This window comes from Heteronotia binoei, chromosome 6, assembly GCF_032191835.1.
Source record: "Heteronotia binoei isolate CCM8104 ecotype False Entrance Well chromosome 6, APGP_CSIRO_Hbin_v1, whole genome shotgun sequence".
NCBI classification, from domain to species: Eukaryota; Metazoa; Chordata; class Lepidosauria; order Squamata; family Gekkonidae; genus Heteronotia; species Heteronotia binoei.
Window position 1 is genome coordinate 143,619,612 of NC_083228.1, and position 20,232 is coordinate 143,639,843.

The 20,232-nt window shown below is 50.7% G+C and overlaps 1 protein-coding gene across 1 annotated transcript; it reads right to left on the reverse strand.

Annotated features, from left to right (window-relative positions):
* Positions 1 to 415: 415 nt before the first annotated feature.
* On the reverse strand, positions 416 to 9,468 carry DYNLT2B (dynein light chain Tctex-type 2B). The gene is made up of 5 exons (XM_060240934.1): positions 9,365 to 9,468; positions 3,906 to 4,039; positions 2,308 to 2,377; positions 1,282 to 1,345; positions 416 to 509 (listed from the first exon to the last, which is right to left on the reverse strand). Exons 1-5 carry the CDS (start codon positions 9,466 to 9,468, stop codon positions 462 to 464), a joined length of 420 nt encoding a protein of 139 aa, XP_060096917.1. The 3' UTR covers positions 416 to 461.
* Between the last annotated feature and the right edge of the window lie 10,764 nt (positions 9,469 to 20,232).

Here is a 20,232-nt window from a genome sequence, read left to right on the forward strand (position 1 = left end):
TTCAACTTTTGCCCCAGTTCAACTCAAGCCACTGGGCTCAATCCTTTGGGAAGTTCTCTGGCAGAAGCGCAACCGAACGGGAGATGCTCGGCTCCGAATTATTTCAAAGGGACTGCGCAGAACTTCCTGACAAGAGGGCCACCTAAAAGCTGTAGCAGAGTTTGGTCCAGAATCTTTTACCACAGGGGTGGCCAGCGGTAGCTCTCCAGATGTTTTTTTTGCCTACAACTCCCATCAGCCCCAGCCAGCATGGCCGACGGCTGGGGTTGATGGGAGTTATAGGCAAAAAAAAACATCTGGAGAGCTACCGTTGGCCACCCCTGCTTTACAAGATCACATTTTGAAAGAAGTCTGTTTTGCACAGATAAGCGTCCGCGGATGTGTAAGAGCAGCACCGAGCGCGATGGGATTTGTGGATCTCTCTGGGACGGCAGCACGTTCTTTCAGGAGCCCTCTTGGCCTCAGTAGTAGAAACAGCCAAAGGCAGCCGCCACACAGAAGAGGCTGTCCTGGGGAAACGAGAGGGAGAAGGATCAGGGAGCGACGAATTCCACCAGCAGAGCAGAAAGAAATGTCTAGAGCAGGGGTGGCCAACGGTAGCTCTCCAGATGTTTTTTTGCCTACAACTCCCACTGGCTGGGGCTGATGGGAGTTGTAGGCCAAAAAAACATCTGGAGAGCTACCGTTGGCCACCCCTGCTCTAGAGCTTTTGGTGCAGTTATCTACTTCACGCTCCGCAAGTCTCCAGGCCTCAAATTCAACAGGAGCGCAGCTCCTGAACCTTTCTGAGGGTTCCCCCCTCCTCCTCCCCACCACCAACCTTGTCCATTGAATAGCAGGTGCAGCTGCATAACAATCCCTGGATTAGGAGAGCGGGCAGCAAGCCAGCCAGCCACTAGAGGCCTTGCCGCACACTCAGCAACGCTCATTAACCCCTGGAGAAGCCCACGCCACCCTTCCTCCGCTTCTTATGTGATTTTGGGCGGCTTGCTGGCCTTTTGACTGGCGGGTTGCAGCCCAGGAGAGCCCTGGGCGAGTGAGGCCTGCTTGGGCTGGCTGGATCTCTAGCCAGCCCAAGCAGGCCTTGCTCACCCGGGGCTCTCCTTTCTTGCATCAGGTTGCTTTTGGAGGGGTGTGTGGCATATGCTAATGAGCTCTGCCACCTATTTTTCAAAAATTTTCATCTCTCCCCCCCCCCCCCCCGTACATTGTCACATCAGACAGGGTGGCTGTAGACTGCTCCTCCCCCACAATCCACGTCAGGGCATAAATTTCACTTACGTTCATGAAGACGTCTTGAGCGTAGTTGTCTGTGTCTGCGTCCCAGAAACATCGGGCTGCCATGCTGAAGAAATAAAACAAGGAACCATTTGGGAGGGAGGCCAAAGGATCTGTCAGTGACAACCATTTGGGGAGGGACGGTGGCTCAGTGGTAGAGCATCTGCTTGGGAAGCAGAAGGTCCCAGGTTCAATCCCTGGCATCTCCAAAAAAGGGTCCAGGCAAATAGGTGTGAAAAAACCTCAGCTTGAGACCCTGGAGAGCCGCTGCCAGTCTGAGAAGACAATACTGACTTTGATGGACCAAAGGTCTGATTCAGTATAAGGCAGCTTCATATGTTCATATATGTTCATATATTCAACATCTGAACATTATGCCATTTCACAGGGTCAATCAAACGTTCCCCTCTCCCAAGTCTCCTAATCTGTATGAAAATTGCAGGGGGAGGGGAATCAGAATGTAATTTGTCTGGAGGAAGAAAAACATAAGTGTGGATGTGTATAGCTACACATCAGATGATGCAAAAACAGAATAGTGACACCAGTTTGATGTAGTGGTGAAGTGCGCGGTCTCTTCTCTGGGAGAACCGGGTTTGATTCCCCACTCCTCCACTTGCAGCTGCTGGAATGACCTTGGGTCAACCATGGCTCTCGCAGAGCTTTCCTTGAAAGGGCAGCTTCTGTGAGAGCTCTCTCAGCCCCGCCAGCTCACAGGGGGTCTCTGTTGTGGGAGAGGAAGGAGATTGTACGGCGCTTGGAGACTCTGAGATTTAGAGTGGAGGGCGGGGTATAAATCTAATAAGCTTCTTCTTCAAATATCTTTTGCTGTCTAATAGCTTTGGATATTGCTGGGACATAATGGAACTAGACAACAGCTCATGAAATCATATTTAGAGGAGATGTCATTGGGTTTAGCTTCAGCTGTACAAAAGTTAAAGGGAAGGGCAACTGGTTTTTCCACCATTAACTGCCATTAGCTTTCTAAGGAGATTCTGCAGGGCTCTCCTGTAGAAAAAGAATCCAACTTACTTCACTCCCTCGCCCCTCTGCTCGCCGATCACCACCTGCACCACTATTTTGTATCGCTGAAATCCTTTTTCTACAAACAAGAGAGAAGGCAACCAGACCGATCAGTAAGAACGGAGAGATCTCCTCCCACATACTCACAGCGAGACTGGATGTTAGAACAGCAGGAAAAACAACATCCATGCAGTAACGCAGAAGGAAGTTGCTGAATTGCAAATTATTATTAAACTTGGAACTAACACCTCCCCAGGACTGAACAGGGATATTGGTTTTTTTATCTCATTACATATACTAAACCCACTTTCACCAAGTTTAGCTATATATCCACAGTATTCCAATGTGTTTCTCTTTTAAGTGTCTCAGAATAATGTTTTTTGTATTGACATACTCAAATAGGGATACTGGTTGTTTATATCGTTACATTTACAACCCATCTTCCATGATATTTTAATGTATTCTTTTTTCTAATGGCAAACTAGAATTATGTTTATATGTGTGTCACATGTTTAAATCAAACCTCTGAGAAACCTAGGCGTTCATTTTAACCCAGAGCTAACATTACAACAGACTCTCATTTACTGCCTTTCACACCCAGGATACATAATGGATTTAGTGGATATGCCTTCAGGCCTGCGCAGAGGAATTTTTTAGGTGAAGCGCAGTGTGCGCGGTACTGGCTCCACCCTTTCACCTGGGGGTCATCTGCCATGGCCCAGTAAGCCGGGACGCCGGCAGCGAGTCCTCCAGGTGGTAGGTGTTACATTAACGAGCTCTATCTGCCCGGGTTTGATGTTAGAGTTTTCCTTCTCTTAGGCTGGCGAGGTTGGTGGGCCCAGCCTGCCCATCCGGTTATACCGCCGGACAATTCGGTCGCACCATGACGTAGCAAACTCTGTGAAAAACGGGGGGGGGGGGGCCCAGCGAGAAGGTGTTGCTACGGATGCAGTAATGCAGGAGAGGCCATTGCAGTGACCATCTGCCAGGCATAGCCAGACAGTGACCACGCGGCGTTCACTACACCGGGAGAGGAGAGGCTATGTATTGCGCATACACTTTCCCTGGGGGGGTAGGATACCCAGAGGGAGCCCACCCCCCCGCCCCCCCAATGGATTTAGTACACGGACAACAATCTGCTATTCCAACTTGACTGTCGTTGCTTCAGCCCAGTTAGCACAAGCTAACAAACACCAGACCCCAACCCGGGACTCATTTTAATCTGCTAAAAAACACTGCCCACTTTCTCTATATTTAGGACTGCTTGCCATTCCATCCTATAGTCCAGGGGTGGCCAACGGTAGCTCTCCAGATGTTTTTTTGCCTACAACTCCCATCAGCCCCAGCCATTGGCCATGCTGGCTGGGGCTGATGGGAATTGTAGGGGGAAAAAACATCTGGAGAGCTACCGTTGGCCACCCCTGCTATAGTCTGACGAAGTGTGCTTCTAGCACACGAAAGCTTCCATTCGGAATAAAACTTCGGTTGGTCTTAAGAGTCAAGCAACTTGACTCTTGCTTCATCCACGCGGTTGTGTGCGTGAGCAGAGAGAAACAGGAAGGAGCGACGAAAGCGTACGAAGGAGGGAGAGGCAATCGTGTCCTGACCTTTCAGGGAATCTCTGATTTTCTCAGACAGCTGTTTGGTGAGGATAGGGATTTCTTCTGGGCTGTACTGCACGCTGGCGAGGTCCTCCTTTAACACCGCGCGGATGCACTCTTTTGCAACAGAGGAGCGGAATCTAGCAGGAGGAAACAAAGAATGTAAGGAGAGCTTTGCTGGCTCAGACCAATGGTTCAGCTAGTCCAGCATCCTGTCTTACACAGGGGCCAAACAGTTCCTCTCTAGAACAAGGCAGAGAGGCCAAGACCTTCCTCTAAGAACATAAGAGAAGCCATGTTGGATCAGGCCAATGGCCCATCCAGTCCAACACTCTGTGTCACACAGTGGCCAAATTTTTTTATATATATATATATACACACACACTGTGCCTAATAGCCACTGATGGACCTCTGTTCCATATTTTTATCTAAACCCCTCTTGAAGGTGGCCATGCTTGTGGCCGCCACCACCTCCTGTGGCAGTGAATTCCACATGTTAATCATCCTTTGGGTGAAGAAGTACTTCCTTTTATCTGTTTTAACCTGACTGCTCAGCAATTTCATCGAATGCCCACGAGCTCTTGTATTGTGAGAAAGGGAGAAAAGTACTTCTTTCTCTACTTTCTCCATCCCATGCATTATCTTGTAAACCTCTATCATGTCACCCCGCAGTCGACGTTTCTCCAAGCTAAAGAGCCCCAAGCGTTTCAACCTTTCTTCATAGGAAAGTGTTTCAGCCTTTAATCATTCTAGTTGCCCTTCTCTGGACTTTCTCCAATGCTATAATATCCTTTTTGAGGTGCGGCGACCAGAACTGCACACAGTACTCCAAATGAGACCGCACCATCGATTTATACAGGGGCATTATGATACTGGCTGATTTGTTTTCAATTCCCTTCCTAATAATTCCCAGCATGGCGTTGGCCTTTTTTATTGCAAACACACACTGTCTCTGATGTTGCCTCCCGTCACTGGGATTCAGAGGTTGACTGCCTCTCGTTGTAGGGGTTCCATTTAGTCACCATGGCTAGTAGCCATCGACAGCCCTCTCCTCCATGGATTTATCTAATCCCCTTTCAAAGCTGATTGTTCCCGGGGCCATCGCTAACGTCCTCTGGCAGCAAATGTCACATTGTGAGATACTTATGAACATATGAGGCTGCCTTATACTGAATCAGACTCTCAGTCCATCAAAGTCAGTATTGCCTACTCAGACTGGAAGCGGCTCTCCAGGTTTTTCACACCTATTTGCCTGGACCCTTTTGAGTTGGAGATGCCGGGGATTGAACCTGGGACCTTCTGCTTACCAAGCAGAGGTTCTGCCACTGAGCCACCGTCCCTCCCGATTGGCAGCGGCTCTCCGGGGTCTCAAGCTGAGGTTTTTCACGCCTACTTGCCTGGACCCCTTTGAGTTGGAGATGCCGGGGATTTAACCTGGGACCTCCTGCTTCCCAAGCAGATGCTCTACCACTGAGCCACAGTCCCTTCCTCACTTGTTGTGTAAGGAAGTATTTTCTTTTGTCCGTCCTGAATTTATTGCCCGTTAGCTTCACTGGAGGTCCTTTAGGATTTTCAGATAGTGAAAAAAAGTTCTCTTGGTCAGCTGTCTCCACCCCGTGCATTATCTTATCAACACCCCCCCCCCCCCAGTTTTCTTTTTTCTAAACTGAAAAGTCCCGGACTCTTCAGTCTTTCCTAATTTGAAAGCTGCTCCAACCCCCTAATCATCGCGGTTTCCCTCCTCTGTACTTTTTTCCAGCTCTGAAATGTCCTTTTGGAGATATGGTAACCAGAACTGTACCTAGAAGAAGATGATATTAGATTTATATCCTGCCCTCCACTCCGAAGAGTCTCAGAGAGGCTCACAATCTCCTTTCCCATCCTCCCCCACAACAGACACCCTGTGAGGTAGATGAAGATATTGGATTTATATCCCGCCCTCCACTCCAAAGAGTCTCAGAGTGGCTCACAATCTCCTTTACCTTCCTCCCCCCTCACAACAGACACCCTGTGAGGTAGATGAAGATATTGAATTTATATCCTGCCCTCCACTCCAAAGAGTCCCAGAGCGGCTCACAATCTCCTTTCCCTTCCTCCCCCACAACAGACAACCCTGTGAGGTAGATGAAGATATTGGATTTATATCCTGCCCTCCACTCTGAAGAGTTCCAGAGCAGCTCACAATCTCCTTTCCCTTCCTCCCCCACAATAGACACCCTGTGAGGTAGATGAAGATATTGGATTTATATCCCGCCCTCCACTCCAAAGAGTCTCAGAGCGGGGGGGGCTCACAATCTCCTTTCCGTTCCTCCACCACAACAGACACCCTGTGAGGTGGGTGGGGCTGGAGAGGGCTCTCACAGCAGCTGCCCTTTCAAGGACAACCTCTGCCAGGGCTATGGCTGACCCAAGGCCATGCTAGCAGGTGCAAGTGGAGGAGTGGGGAATCAAACCCGGTTCTCCCAGATAAGAGTCCTCATACTTAACCACTACACCAAATTGGCTCCCCAAATAAATAAAGGAAGCAACGCTTTACAGGTCATCCTATGTTAAGCTCCAAAGTTCCTTGCAGGAATCAATATGTGGCCGAAAGGACAGGCAAAGCAGCCACTAACGCAATCCAATGCAGTCGTCCCAGCCTCGCAAATCACCAGTTTGATTATCACCTCTGCTCAAGGTTGCTCTCTCCTGGATGTGGAGGTATGTTAGAATCACAGAGTTGGTAGGGACCTCAAGGGGCCATCTAGTTCAACCTCCTGCACAACGCAGGAAATTCACAAATGCCACCCCCCACACCACCTGCGACTCCCGCTTCATCCTCAGAAGATGGCAGAAAACCCCACCAAAACCCCGTAGGATGTTCTTCCAGAATTATAAGTGATATCTGGATGACAGAAATTTGTTCCCTTGGGAGAAAGGGCAGCTCCGGAAGGAGAGGGTGGACCCTATGGCATCACATTGGGTTACCACTCTCCAGGTGGGGCCTGGAGATTTCTGGTACTACCACTTACCTCTAGAACAGGGGTGGGGAATCTTTTTTCTCCCAAGGGCCGTTTGGATATTTATAACATCATTCGTGGGCCATAAAAAAAGATCAACTTAAAAAAACAGTGCTCTGCAGAAGGAGAATGATACAGGCCAGCGAAATTAATGCAAATAATTGTTTTTCTATTTTCTCCTGCTGTTGGGGAGAGCCTAATCTGGCACACACACACACACACCCAGGCTGCCGCGCTAGGCAAATGCCTTGTAGAAAAAGCCCAGCAGGAACTCAGTAGCATATTAGACCACATCCCCTACTATTAGCATATTAGGTCACACCCCCATAAGCATATTAGGCCACACCCTCTGGGATAATCAAGTGCAAACTGAACTGAGAGTAACTTTTCCAGGCCCTGCAGCAATTCTGGCCGGCCGGCCAGGCCCCAGGGAGGCTGCCGCACAGTACATCTGGGCCCTGTGATCCCTGCCTGGCCCTGGGGAGGCTGCTGCACAGCGCGGCTGGGCCCCACGATCCTCGCTGGCCAGCCAGGCCCCAGGGAGGCTGCCACATGGCTCGGTTCAGCCCAGCAATCCCCGAGGGCCACACCAAGTGACCTCGAGGGCCATATATGGCCATATATGGCCCTCGGGACAGAGGTTCCCCACCCCTGCATTAGAAGAGAGAGATTACTTTCCCTGGAGAAAATGGCCGTTATGTCAGGTGCACTCTGTGGCATTACACCCTGCTGAAGTTGCTCCCCGGGGAGTTGGCAACCCTACGCATCCCTGCTGAGCTACCTCCCTGACCCAAACGTCAATCTCTCCGTGTTCCACTATCCAATTTCCAGGAATTTTCCAATTCAAACTTGGCAACAGGTACCCTGAGCCATGCATCTGCTAGGCAAGCCTGGCCAAAGCCTCCCTCCCTCTTAGATTCTCTCCAAGATGGAAGGGGGAAGGAGGAAGGAATAGGACTGGCCAACCTCACAAGGCTGTTGTACAGGCTGCGATGACAAAAAAGCAGTGCCAGGCATTTTGTACTAGGGTTGCCAATCCCCAGGTGGGGGCAGGGGAGGGAAATGTCTGCTGGTCACTCTATTATTCCCTATAGAAACCGATTCCCATAGAGTATAACGGAGAATTGATTTGTGGGTGAGGGGGAGGGCTGTTTTTTGAGCTAGAAGCATTAAATTTTCAACATAGCATCCAGAGCCTCGTCCCAAAATACGCTCCCGGTTTCAAAAACATTGGGCCAGGGGGTCCAGTTCTATGAGCCCCCAAAAGGAGGTGCCCCTATCCTTCATTATTTCCTATGGAAGGAAGGCATTTAAAAAGGTGTGCGGTCCCTTTAAATGTGATGGCCAGAACTCCCTTGGAGTTTCAATGATGCTTGTCACACCCTTGCTCCTGGCTCCACCCCCAAAGTCTCCTGGCTCCACCCCCAAAGTCCCCAAATATTTCTTGAATTGGACTTGGCAACCCTATTTTGAACCCCGAAATTCTCACTTAAGTAAAGCTCGCACACAACATAAGCAACCCCCCCCCCCCAAACACCATTTTAATACTTAAGTTGAATTAAAGCTGGGGACTGGGGGAGCGGGTCACCAACTAGGGTTGCCAAATCTAACTCAAGAAATATCTGGGGACTATGGGGGTAGAACCAGGAGACTTTGGGGGTGGAGCCAGGAAACTTTGGGGGTGGAGCCAGGAGCAAGGGTGTGACAAGCATAACTGAACTCCAAAGGGAGTTCTGGCCATCACATTTCAAGGGACCGCACACCTTTTAAATGCCTTCCTTCCATGGGAAATAATGAAGGATGGGGGCACCTTCTTTGGGGGCTCATAGAATTGGACCCCCTGCTCCAATCTTCTTGGAACTTGGAGGGCCTTTTGAGGAGAGGCATCAGATGCTACTTGATCTAGGTAGGGTCTGCCAGGACCCCCTTGGTCACCGGTGGAGGATTGGGGGGCAGGGTTGCCAAATCCAATTCAAGAAATATCTGGGGGATTTGTGGGCGGAGCCAGGAGCAAAGGTGTGACAGGCATCACTGACGGGAGTTCCGGCCATCAGATTTAAAGGGACCGCACACCTTTTCAATGCCTTCCCTCCATTGGGAATAATGAAGGATGGGGGCATCTTCTTTGGGGGCTCATAGAATTGGCCCCCCTGGTCCAATCTTTTTGAAACCCGGAGGGTGTTTCGAAGAGAAGCACCGGATGCTATGCTGAAAATTTGGTGCCTCTACCTCAAAAAACAGCCCACCCCACCCCGAGCCCCAGATATCCATCCATGGATCAATTCTCCATTATACCCTATGGGAGTCGGTCTCCATAGGGAATAATGGCGTGCCCAGCAGACCTTTCCCGCCCTTCTCCTGATTTTGATGGCCCTGAAGGTGGGGGGAGGGTCCCGCATCCGGGGGATCCCCCGCCCCCACCTGGAGATTGGCAACCCTATGCACCAGCCCTGCCCTTCGACTGACTTGTGCTGGAAGGCAGGCCGCAGGTTGTAGGTGCGGACCGGGGCGGCTGCGGCGGCGCTGGGCGGCGGCGGCTTCAGGGCAGAGGTCAACCCCGGCTCCCCCATGGCCGCGGCCTCCGCTTCGCCCCGACGCCCGCTTCCGTTGCCGTAGCAACCGCCCAGGCCGCGGGGCCTACTTCCGCCCTGCGGGGATCGCGTCACAAGACCATAGAGTTAAAAAGGGTGGAGCGCCGAGGCGACCGGGCTGGACTTCCGGTTAGGAGTCATAGAGACGGAACCACGCCGGTTTATACGGGGGAGGGTGAAAAAGGCTAGAGAGGCACGGTCCTTCTCGGCTCGTCCGCCTTCCCCTCGAACGCCCAACAGTCACGACGGAGCCCTGTCAACATAGAGGTGGAAAGCCTAGAGCGTCCGACTTAATAGGCGCCGGGCCAACGTGGAACTTCCCGATTAGACCGGAAGCTCATGCTTCGTGCTGCCTAGCCGTTCACATCTATGGTTTAGGCAGGACTCCCAGTTCTGGCGTGATATTCGGGGAGGGGAGAGCAGGTGGCTGTTAAATCTGATTTTAAAAACATCATTTTTTGTATTGCTCTGTTTTTTTAAAAAAAAAAAAATCATAGAAGAACCATAGAGTTGGAAGGGACACCCCAGGGTCATCTAGTCCAACCCCCTGCACAATGCATGAAACTCACAAACACCTCCCCCTAAATTCACAGGATCTTCATTTCTGTCAGGTGGCCATCCAGCCTCTGTTGAAAAACCTCCGAGGAAGGAGAGCCCACCACCTCCCGAGAAGCCTGTTCCACTGAGGAACCGCTCTAACTCACAAACACCTTCCCCCTAAATTCACAGGATCTTCATTGCGGTCAGATGGCCATCCAGCCTCTGTTGAAAAACCTCCAAGGAAGGAGAGCCCACCACCTCCCGAGGAAGCCTGTTCCACTGAGGAACCGCTCTAAACCTCACAAACACCTCCCCCTAAATTCACAGGATCTTCATTGCGGTCAGATGGCCATCCAGCCTCTGTTGAAAAACCTCCAAGGAAGGAGAGCCCACCACCTCCCAAGGAGGAAGCCTGTTCCACTGAGGAACCACTCTAAAACTCACAAACACCTCCCCCTAAATTCACAGGATCTTCATCGCTGTCAGATGGCCATCCCAGCCTCTGTTGAAAAACCTCCGAGGAAGGAGAGCCCACCACCTCCTGAGGAAGCCAGTTCCACTGAGGAACCGCTCTAAACTCACAAACACTTCCCCCTAAATTCACAGGATCTTCATTGCTGTCAGATGGCCATCTAGCCTCTGTTGAAAAGCCTCCAAGGAAGGAGAGTCCACCACCTCCAAAGGAGGAAGCCTGTTCCACTGAGGAACCGCTCTAACAGTCAGGAAGTTCATAGAATCCTAGAGTTGGAAGGGATCTCCAGGGTCATCTAGTCCAACCCCCTGCACAATGCAGGAAACTCACAAACACCTCTCCCTAAATTCACAGGATCTTCATTGCTGTCAGATGGCCATCTAGCCTCTGTTGAAAAACCTCTAAGGAAGGAGGGAAGAAGATGACTGCAGATTTATACCCCACCCTTCTCTCTGAATCAGAGACTCAGAGCAGCTTACAATCTCCTTTATTTTCCTCCCCCACAACAGACATCCTGTGAGGTGGGTGAGGCTGAGAGGGCTCATCCAGAAGCTGCTTTTTCAAGGACAGCTCTGCGATCGCTATGGCTGACCTAAGGCTATTCCAGAAGCTGGAAGTGGAGGAGTGGGGAACCAAACCTGGTTCTCCCAGATAAGAATCCGCGCGCTTAACCACTACACCAAACTGGCTCTCAGAAGACAGACACCCTGTGAGGTGGGTGGGGCTGAGGGGGCTCTCCCAGAAGGCGCCCTTTCAAGGACAGCACTGTGATAGCTATGGCTGACCTAAGGCCATTCCAGCAGCTGCAAGTGGAGGAGCGGGGAATCAAACACAGATCTCCCTGATAAGAGTCCGCACACTTAACGACCAATGTTCCCTCTAAGCTGCAGAGTCTTGTAAGCAAAAATTCTACTTGCTGAGTTATTAGTATTAAAGTTGTGTGCTACTGGCATTAAAGTTGTGAGTTACTTTACTTTCTTTACTTTACTTGATTTGATTTATATCCCGCCCTCCCCGCTGAAGCAGGCTCGGGGCGGCTCACAACATAAAACCACAACAGACAATTAAAATCCGCAACAATGTTATAAAATTTAACATTCCATAATTAAAAAATTACTGCATAAATTATTGTGCTCTGGGGCCATTTTTCCTGAGCTAAGACAAAAACGCGTGAGCTGGAGGCTAAAAAATCTGTGAGCTAGCTCACGCTGACTCAGCTTAGAGGGAACACTGTTAACCACTACACCAAACTGCCTCTTCTGGGACCACAGAAAACAATTCCACACCATCCTCTAGATGACAGCCCTTCAAGTGCATGAAGATGGTGATCCTATCACCTCTCAGCCGCCTCCTCTTCAGGCTAAACATCCCCAGCTCCTTCAACCTTTCCTCATAGGACTTGGTCTCCAGACCCCTCTATATGACAGCCCTTCACGTACTTGAAGATGGTGATCCTGTCACCTCTCAGCCGCCTCCTCTCCAAGCTAAACATCCCCAGCTCCTTCAACCTTTCCTCATAGGACTTGGTCTCCAGACCCCTCTATATGACAGCCCTTCACGTACTTGAAGATGGTGATCCTGTCACCTCTCAGCCGCCTCCTCTCCAAGCTAAACATCCCCAGCTCCTTCAACCTTTCCTCATAGGACTTGGTCTCCAGACCCCTCTATATGACAGCCCTTCAAGGACTTGAAGATGGTGATCCTATCACCTCTCAGCCGCCTCCTCTCCAGGCTAAACATCCCCAGCTCCTTCAACCTTTCCTCATAGGACTTGTCTCCAGACCCCTCTATAGGACAGCCCTTCAAGTCCTTGATGATGGTGATCCTATCACCTCTCAGCCGCCTCCTCTCCAGGCTAAACATCCCCAGCTCCTTCAACCTTTCCTCATAGGACTTGTCTCCAGACCCCTCTATAGGACAGCCCTTCAAGTCCTTGAAGATGGTGATCCTATCACCTCTCAGCCGCCTCCTCTCCAGGCTAAACATCCCCAGCTCCTTCAACCTTTCCTCATAGGACTTGGTCTCCAGACCCCCTCACCGTCACCCTCCTCTGGACCCGTTCCAGCTTGTCTCTATCCTTAAAAGGTGGTGCCCGAAACGGAACAAAAAATGGCAGAAACTGCCTCTGAATTTTGCAGATCAAAGCCCGGTCTGCAAATACATTAAATAACATTCGTGGGTAGCATTTTTAAAGTTGACACATTGCTACTTGGATTGTTTTTTCTGTTGCCAACCTCCAGGCGGTGGCGGGTCTGGCGTTCTCCTTGGATTACCCTTGATCTCTGAGTTGGGGTCCCACCATTATACAGATGTTTATTTTGGACCTTTCAGAGAGAAATATACTTGTGGGTTCTAGATCAACCCCCCCACTACCTTAAGGCGTCCAATCTTGAATTCTCCATTAGAAATAATGAAGGATAGAGGCTCCTTCTTTTGGGGCTCAGAGAATCGGACCTCCTGATCCAATCCTTTTGAAACTTGGAGGGTGTTTTGGGGAGAGGCACCGGATGCTGTGCTGCAAATTTGGTGCCTCTATCTCAAAACACAGCCTCCCCAGAGCCCCAGATACCTGTGGCTCAATTCTCCATTATACCCTATGGGAATCGGTCTCCATAGGGAACAATGGAGTGCATAGCAGACATGCCACCCCCCCTTGCTTTCTGATGACCCTGAAGCAGGGAGAAAGACCTCCAAAATGAGGGACTTTCCTGCCCCTGCTTGAGGATTACACAACAAAAAATACAAGCGAGTGACCAATTTACTAAGAAATATATAGAAACCAGTCCAAATGTCCAAAACATATACATTCAAGTCCCAAAGTAGTGTGGGGACAAGCCAAACGATTAAGTACTTGTTTCTTTCCAGTCTTCATCAGACCTGGGACCGATATCAATTCAGTGTGCGCAAGAAGCCTCATACTGAGCTGTAGCCGATGTGAAATTGCTGTCGGAGACGCTCCGCGTCCCCTTTTTAAAAAAAATTATGTAAAGAATCGGACCTCCTGATCCAATCCTTTTGAAACTTGGAGGTTGTTTTGAGGAGAGGCACTGGGGCTCAATTGTATGAGCCCCAAAAGAAGGTGCCCCTATCCATTATTTCCTAGGGAAGGAAGGCATTTAAAAAGGTGTGCTGTCCCTTTCAATGCGATGGCCAGAACTTGGAGTTCAGTTATGCTTCTCACACCCTTGCTCCTGGCTCCGCCCCAATGTCTCCTGGCTCCACCCCCAAAGTCTCCTGGCTCCACACCCAAAGTCCCCAGATATTTCTTGAATTGGACTTGGCAGATAGGTAGGTCCTAGGCCATATACTAGGCTTCCCAATCCCCAGGTCCTAGAGGGGGATCCCCCAGTTTTACAGGCTTCCCCCCTCTCCTAGCCAGCTGGCCGGCGGGGGAAGCCCCGCTCCCACAACCATCATGCACCTCCATGAACGATTCCCATAGGGAATGATGGGGAATTGATCCACGGGTATCAGGGGCTCTGGGGGGGCTGTTTTTTGCACCAAATTTCCAGTATCGCATCTAGTGCCTCTCCCCAAAATACCTACCACGTTTCAAAAAGATTGGACCAGGGGGTCTAATTCTATGAGCCCCCCCAAAAGGTATCCTTCATTATTTCCTATGGAAGGAATGCGTTTAAAAATTTGTGCCGTCTCTTTAAATGTGATGGCCAGAACTCCCTTGAAGTTTCAATGATGCTTGTCACACCCTTGCTCTTGGCTCCGCCCCCAATGTCTCCTGGCTCCACCCCCAAAGTCTCCTGGCTCCACCCCCAAAGTCCCCAGATATTTCTTGAATGGGACTTGGCAGATAGGTAGGTCCTAGGCCATATACATATTGATGGGGGTCTAAATTGGCAACGAGTGACCAGGAGAGAGAGTTGGAGTCACGGTACAGAACTCACCGAAAATATTGACCCAGGTTACGACTGAAATAAAAAAAGGCTGGAGATAGATCGGAAAATGGACCGGAGATTGAAAACAAATCAGCCAGTATTATCATGCCCCTGTATGAATCCTCCACCACAGCAGACACCCTGTGAGGTGGGTGGGGCTGGAGAGGGCTCTCCCAGCAGCTGCCCTTTCAAGGACAACCTTTGCCAGGGCTATGGCTGACCCAAGGCCATGCTAGCAGGTGCAAGTGGAGGAGTGGGGAATCAAACCCGGTTCTCCCAGATAAGAGTCCGCACACTTCACCACTACACCAAACCGGTTCTCCTTCACCCAAAGGGTGATTAACATGTGGAATTCACTGCCCCCGGAAGTGTCGGTGGCTACAAGCATAGACAGCTTCAAGAGGGGATTGGATAAACATCTGGAGCAGAGGTCCATCAGTGGCTATTAGCCACAGAGTATTGATGAAACTCTCTGTCTGCGGCAGTGATGTTCTGTGTTCTTGGTGCTTGGGGGGGACACAGTGGGAGGGCTTCTAGTGTCCTGGCCCCACTGACGCACCTCCTGATGGCACCTGGGTTTTGGCCACTGTGTGACACAGAGTGTTGGACTGGATGGGCCACTGGCCTGATCCAACATGGCTTCTCTTGTGTTCTTATGTGACTCAGAGTGTTGGACTGGATGGGCCACTGGCCTGATCCAACATGGCTTCTCTTATGTTCTTATGTGACACAGAGTGTTGGACTGGAGGGGCCATTGGCCTGATCCAACATGGCTTCTCTTATGTTCTTATGTGACACAGAGTGCTGGACCGGATGGGCCATTGGCCTGATCCAACATGACTTCTCTTATGTTCTTATGTGACACAGAGTGTTGGACTGGAGGGGCCATTGGCCTGATCCAACATGGCTTCTCTTACGTTCTTATGCTCTCTTAACAGGGGTGTTCCACTTAGCTGCCATGGTTTCTGGCTGTTGATAGATGCTGCTTTCGAGGGTGCAGTAACTGAGCTGCGTGAAGAAGCAGGTGATTTGCGAGTTGGCAGTTCAGATCAGAACCAACCGGTCCCTATTTGGCCCTTACCTGAATCTGCACGTGCTGTTTTAGCAAAAAAACCGATTCTTCAAAGAAAGGCGATCTTGTACTTTGATAGCACACCATGCAAGAATAACAGGTCGCCCTGACCCGTTTGAACGCCCACTGTCGATGGTGGAAAGAATCAGGTGGAAAAAATCTTTTATCAAGCCAGGAATCTCTCTTCAGCTATAACTGGTCTGCAAAGCTTTGCCGTTTCGCATAAAAGTCTCTTTCTTTTCATTGAAACGATGATCTGGAGGAAACGCAGGGTGAAAATCCTGCTGAGGAGGTAAAAGCCATCAGCCGCGGGCTAGGGAAGCTGAGCCGTTGCCGTCGCTTTCAATTCTGTTTTGATGCAAAACCTCAGATGGAAATGACACGATCGCCCCTCTTGGCCTAGTGAACCCGCTAATGTCACACGGGAAGGACAGATCTGCACCGCAGGTTGGAACTGGTTCAATTAATATTCCTTTTGGTTAGAAAGCTTTGAGAAGGATGTTCCTAAGTGTCATGGGTGCTGAGGGCCCTGCAGAAGAAGCCGAGCCTGCAGAAGAAACTGTGCCCCTGCCACCTGCACCAGTGCCCCCGCCTCCTGCTGGAGAAGATCCAAGCCCCCCTGCCTCGCCCTCTCGGGTGGCTCGTGTGCGTGACCGCCTTCGTCAGGACCTCAGGGATCGGAGGATGGCATCACGCTCACGAGCAAGACGCTCCCTGAGCCCTGAGTTTTGAAAGGATTCTGGCCCTTCTAGGAGTGAGGGTGCTTGAGTCTCAGCAGGATCCTGGCTGCCCTCTGAGTCAGCAATTAGCTCAAATGGGCAACAGACAGCAGAGGGCTATATAGCTGTGGGCTTTGAGGGAAGGCTTTGTGGAAGCAACTAGTCACTTACCTGACGTTCTAGCATCCACTTCGGCTTTTGACTTCGGCTCCTGGACCCTCCTGACTCTGGCATTGACTTCTGGACCCCCTGACTTCGGCTTCTGAACCTCTGACCTACGATACCTGGACTGTGATTCGGTTTTGGCGCTTTGGACCCTCCTTGCTACCCAGCTATAGACCTTGGACTGCCCCTGGACTTTGCCTGGCCTGGCCCCAGCCTGTGACACTAAGACTGTCTCCAAATCAACAGTCTTCCCTGGAATTTGCTGTACAGTCATGCCTCCTGGGGCATAGGTTTGCTGTGCAGTTATGCCAACTCGTTCTGTCTATCCAGGAGTCATTTTGTAGAAAAATAGGTGGCAGAGCTCATTAGCATAACTCATTAGCATATGCCACATCCCCCCCCCCCAGCCAAAAGCAACCAGATGCAGGAAAGGAGAGCCCTGGGCGAGTGAGGCCTTCTTGGGCTGGCTAGAGAGATCCAGCCAGCCCAAGCAGGCCTCGCTCGCCTGGGACTCTCCTGGGCCGTCCCCCCCAGTCAAAAGGTTAGCAAGCCACCCGCCGCCCAAAATCACATCAGAAGTGGAGAAAGGGTGGCGTGAGCTTCTCCAGGGGTAAATGAGGGCTGCTGGGAGTGTGGCAAAGCCCCTGGTGGCTGGCTGGCTGCCCGCTCTCCTAATCCAGGGATTGTTATGCAGCTGCAGCTCCTATTCAATGGACAAGGGAGGTGGGGTGGAAGAGGGGGAGCCCTCAAAAAGATCCAGGAGCTGTGCTCCTGTGAGCTCCTGCTGAATTCATGGTTCCAATTTACCATAGCGTTCCCCCTCCCAAATTGCTAGAGCGTCTGGGGAAACCATAGAGTTGCTGGCGCGATGATGTCACTTGCGGGTGACCTCATCGTGCTGATGACATCGGGGGAGGTTCCCCCCACCGACCAGTGTGGCAGTGTGGGCCGGTGGGTTGGGAACCTCCCAGCAAGCTATACTTTCCCATCTATACTCCCATCTATACTTCCCCCCCATCTATACTTCCCATCTATACTCCCATCTATACTTCCCCCCCAGCAAGCTGGGTACTCATTTGACCGTCCTCGGAAGGACGGGAGGCTGAGTCAACCTCGAGCCGGCTACCTGAAAACCCAGCTTCCTCCGGGGATCGAACTCAGGTCATGGGCAGAGCTTAGGACTGCAGTACTGCAGCTTTAGGGGAGGGATGGTGGCTCAGTGGTAGAGCATCTGCTTGGGAAGCAGAAGGTCCCAGGTTCAATCCCTGGCATCTCAAAAAAAAAAAAGGTCCAGGCAAATAGGTGTGAAAAACCTCAGCTTGAGACCCTGGAGAGCCGCTGCCAGTCTGAGAAGACAATACTGACTTTGATGGATTGAGGGTCTGATTCAGTATAAGGCAGCTTCATAAGTTCATATGGATTTAAGGGAATGGACAGTGGCTCAGTGGTAGAGCATCTGCTTGGTAAGCAGAAGGTCCCAGGTTCAATCCCCGGCATCTCCAACTAAAAAGGGTCCAGGCAAATAGGTGTGAAAAACTTCAGCTTGAGACCCCGGAGAGCCGCTGCCAGTCAGGGGAGGGACGGTGGCTCAGTGGTAGAGCACCTGCTTGGTAAGCAGAAGGTCTCAGGTTTAATCCCCGGCATCTCAAAAAAAAAAGGGTCCAGGCAAATCGGCGTGAAAAACCTCAGCTTGAGACCCTGGAGAGCCGCTGCCAGTCTGAGAAGACAATGCTGACTTTGATGGACCCAGGAGGGTCTGATTCAGTATAAGGCAGCTTCATGTGTTCATATGTTCAACACTCTGTGTCACGGGGCTCTGAGACCTGAGAGCTGCCCTCTAATCCCGATTCTCCTCTGTCTCCCTTTCTCCATTCACTCTCTCTACATGTCCTTCCCTGGAGACACACGTCTCTGCAGGTCTCTTCTGTAGAGACAACGGCCTCATACTCCTATACGTGTGATGCAGGAGTCACTGGCCCTTTGTGATGGGGCACGTCCTCTTTAGATGAGTCTCCTTTCAACTGCAACCTGAATGTGAACTGGGTTGTGGGCACTCAATGAAACTGATGAGAAGTCGGGTTAGAACGGATAAAAGGAAGTCCGTCTTCACCCAAAGGACGATTAACACGTGGAATTCACTGCCACAGGAGGTGGTGGCAGCTACAAGCATAGCCAGCTTCAAGAGGGGATTGGATAAGCATCTGGAGCAGAGGTCCATCAGTGGCTACTAGCCACAGCGCATTGTTGGAGCTCTCTGTCTGGGGCAGGGATGTTCTGTATTCTTGGTGCTTGGGAGAGGCAACAGTGGGAGTGATTCTATTGTCCTGGGCCCACTGGTGGACCTCCTGATGGCACCTGGGTTTTTTGGCCAGTGTGTGACACAGAGTGTTGGACTGGATGGGCCATTGGCCTGATCCAACAGGGCTTCTCTTCTGTTCTTATGTGACACAGAGTGTTGGACTGGAGGGGCCATTGGCCTGATCCAACAGGGCTTCTCTTCTGTTCTTATGTGACACAGAGTGTTGGACTGGATGGGCCACTGGCCTGATCCAACATGGCTTCTCTTATGTTCTTATGTGACACAGAGTGTTGGACTGGATGGGCCACTGGCCTGATCCAACAGGGCTTCTCTTCTGTTCTTATGTGACACAGAGTGTTGGACTGGACGGACCATTGGCATGATCCAACATGGCTTCTCTTATGTTCTTCTGTGACACTGGATGAGCCATTGACATGATCCAACATGGCTTCTCTTATGTTCTTCTGTGACACAGAGTGTTGGACTGGATGGGCCATTGGCCTGATCCAACATGGCTTCTCTTCTGTTCTTATGTGACACAGAGTGTTGGACTGGAAGGGCCATTGGCCTGATCCAACAGGGCTTCTCTTATGTTCTTATATGACACAGAGTGTTGGACTGGATGGGCCATTGGCCTGATCCAACAGGGCTTCTCTTCTGTTCTTATGTGACACAGAGTGTTGGACTGGGCGGACCATTGACATGATCCAACATGGCTTCTCTTATGTTCTTCTGTGACACTGGATGAGCCATTGACATGATCCAACATGGCTTCTCTTATGTTCTTCTGTGACACAGAGTGTTGGACTGGATGGGCCATTGGCCTGATCCAACATGGCTTCTCTTATGTTCTTATGTGACACAGAGTGTTGGACTGGATGAACCATTGACATGATCCAACATGGCTTCTCTTATGTTCTTCTGTGACACTGGATGAGCCATTGACATGATCCAACATGGCTTCTCTTATGTTCTTCTGTGACACAGAGTGTTGTACTGGATGGGCCATTGGCCTGATCCAACAGGGCTTCTCTTCTGTTCTTATGTGACACAGAGTGTTGGACTGGATGAACCATTGACATGATCCAACATGGCTTCTCTTATGTTCTTCTGTGACACTGGATGAGCCATTGACATGATCCAACATGGCTTCTCTTATGTTCTTCTGTGACACAGAGTGTTGGACTGGATGGGCCATTGGCCTGATCCAACATGGCTTCTCTTATGTTCTTATGTCTGGGGTAGTGATGCTCTGTATTCTTGGTGCTTGGGGGGGCACCATTGCCTTCCCCAGTCATCTACACGTTCCTCCCAGCAAGCTGGGGACTCATTTGACTGACCTTGGAAGGATGGAAGGCTGAGTCAACCTCGAGCCGGTGACCTGAAAACCCAGCTTCCGCCAGGGATCGAACTCAGGTCGTGAGCAGAGAGCGCTGACTGCAGTACTGCAGCTTTACCACTCTGCGCATTACACAGGATTTATTTCCTGCACTCAGCTTCACACTTCTTTGACTGGGCGGCACTCTGCTGCATTAACCAAATATCCCAGTTATGATACCCTTGGAGAGCCAGTTTGGTGTAGT

Excerpts from the sequence above, each read along its gene's own strand:
- DYNLT2B (XM_060240934.1), bottom strand. The coding sequence starts at position 9,468 with ATGGGGGAGCCGGGGTTGACCTCTGCCCTGAAGCCGCCGCCGCCCAGC. Across the intron at positions 2,378-3,905 it reads AATCAGAGATTCCCTGAAAG|AAAAAGGATTTCAGCGATAC; the intron begins GTCAGGACACGA and ends TCTTGTTTGTAG. Across the intron at positions 1,346-2,307 it reads CAGAGGGGCGAGGGAGTGAA|CATGGCAGCCCGATGTTTCT; the intron begins GTAAGTTGGATT and ends TTATTTCTTCAG.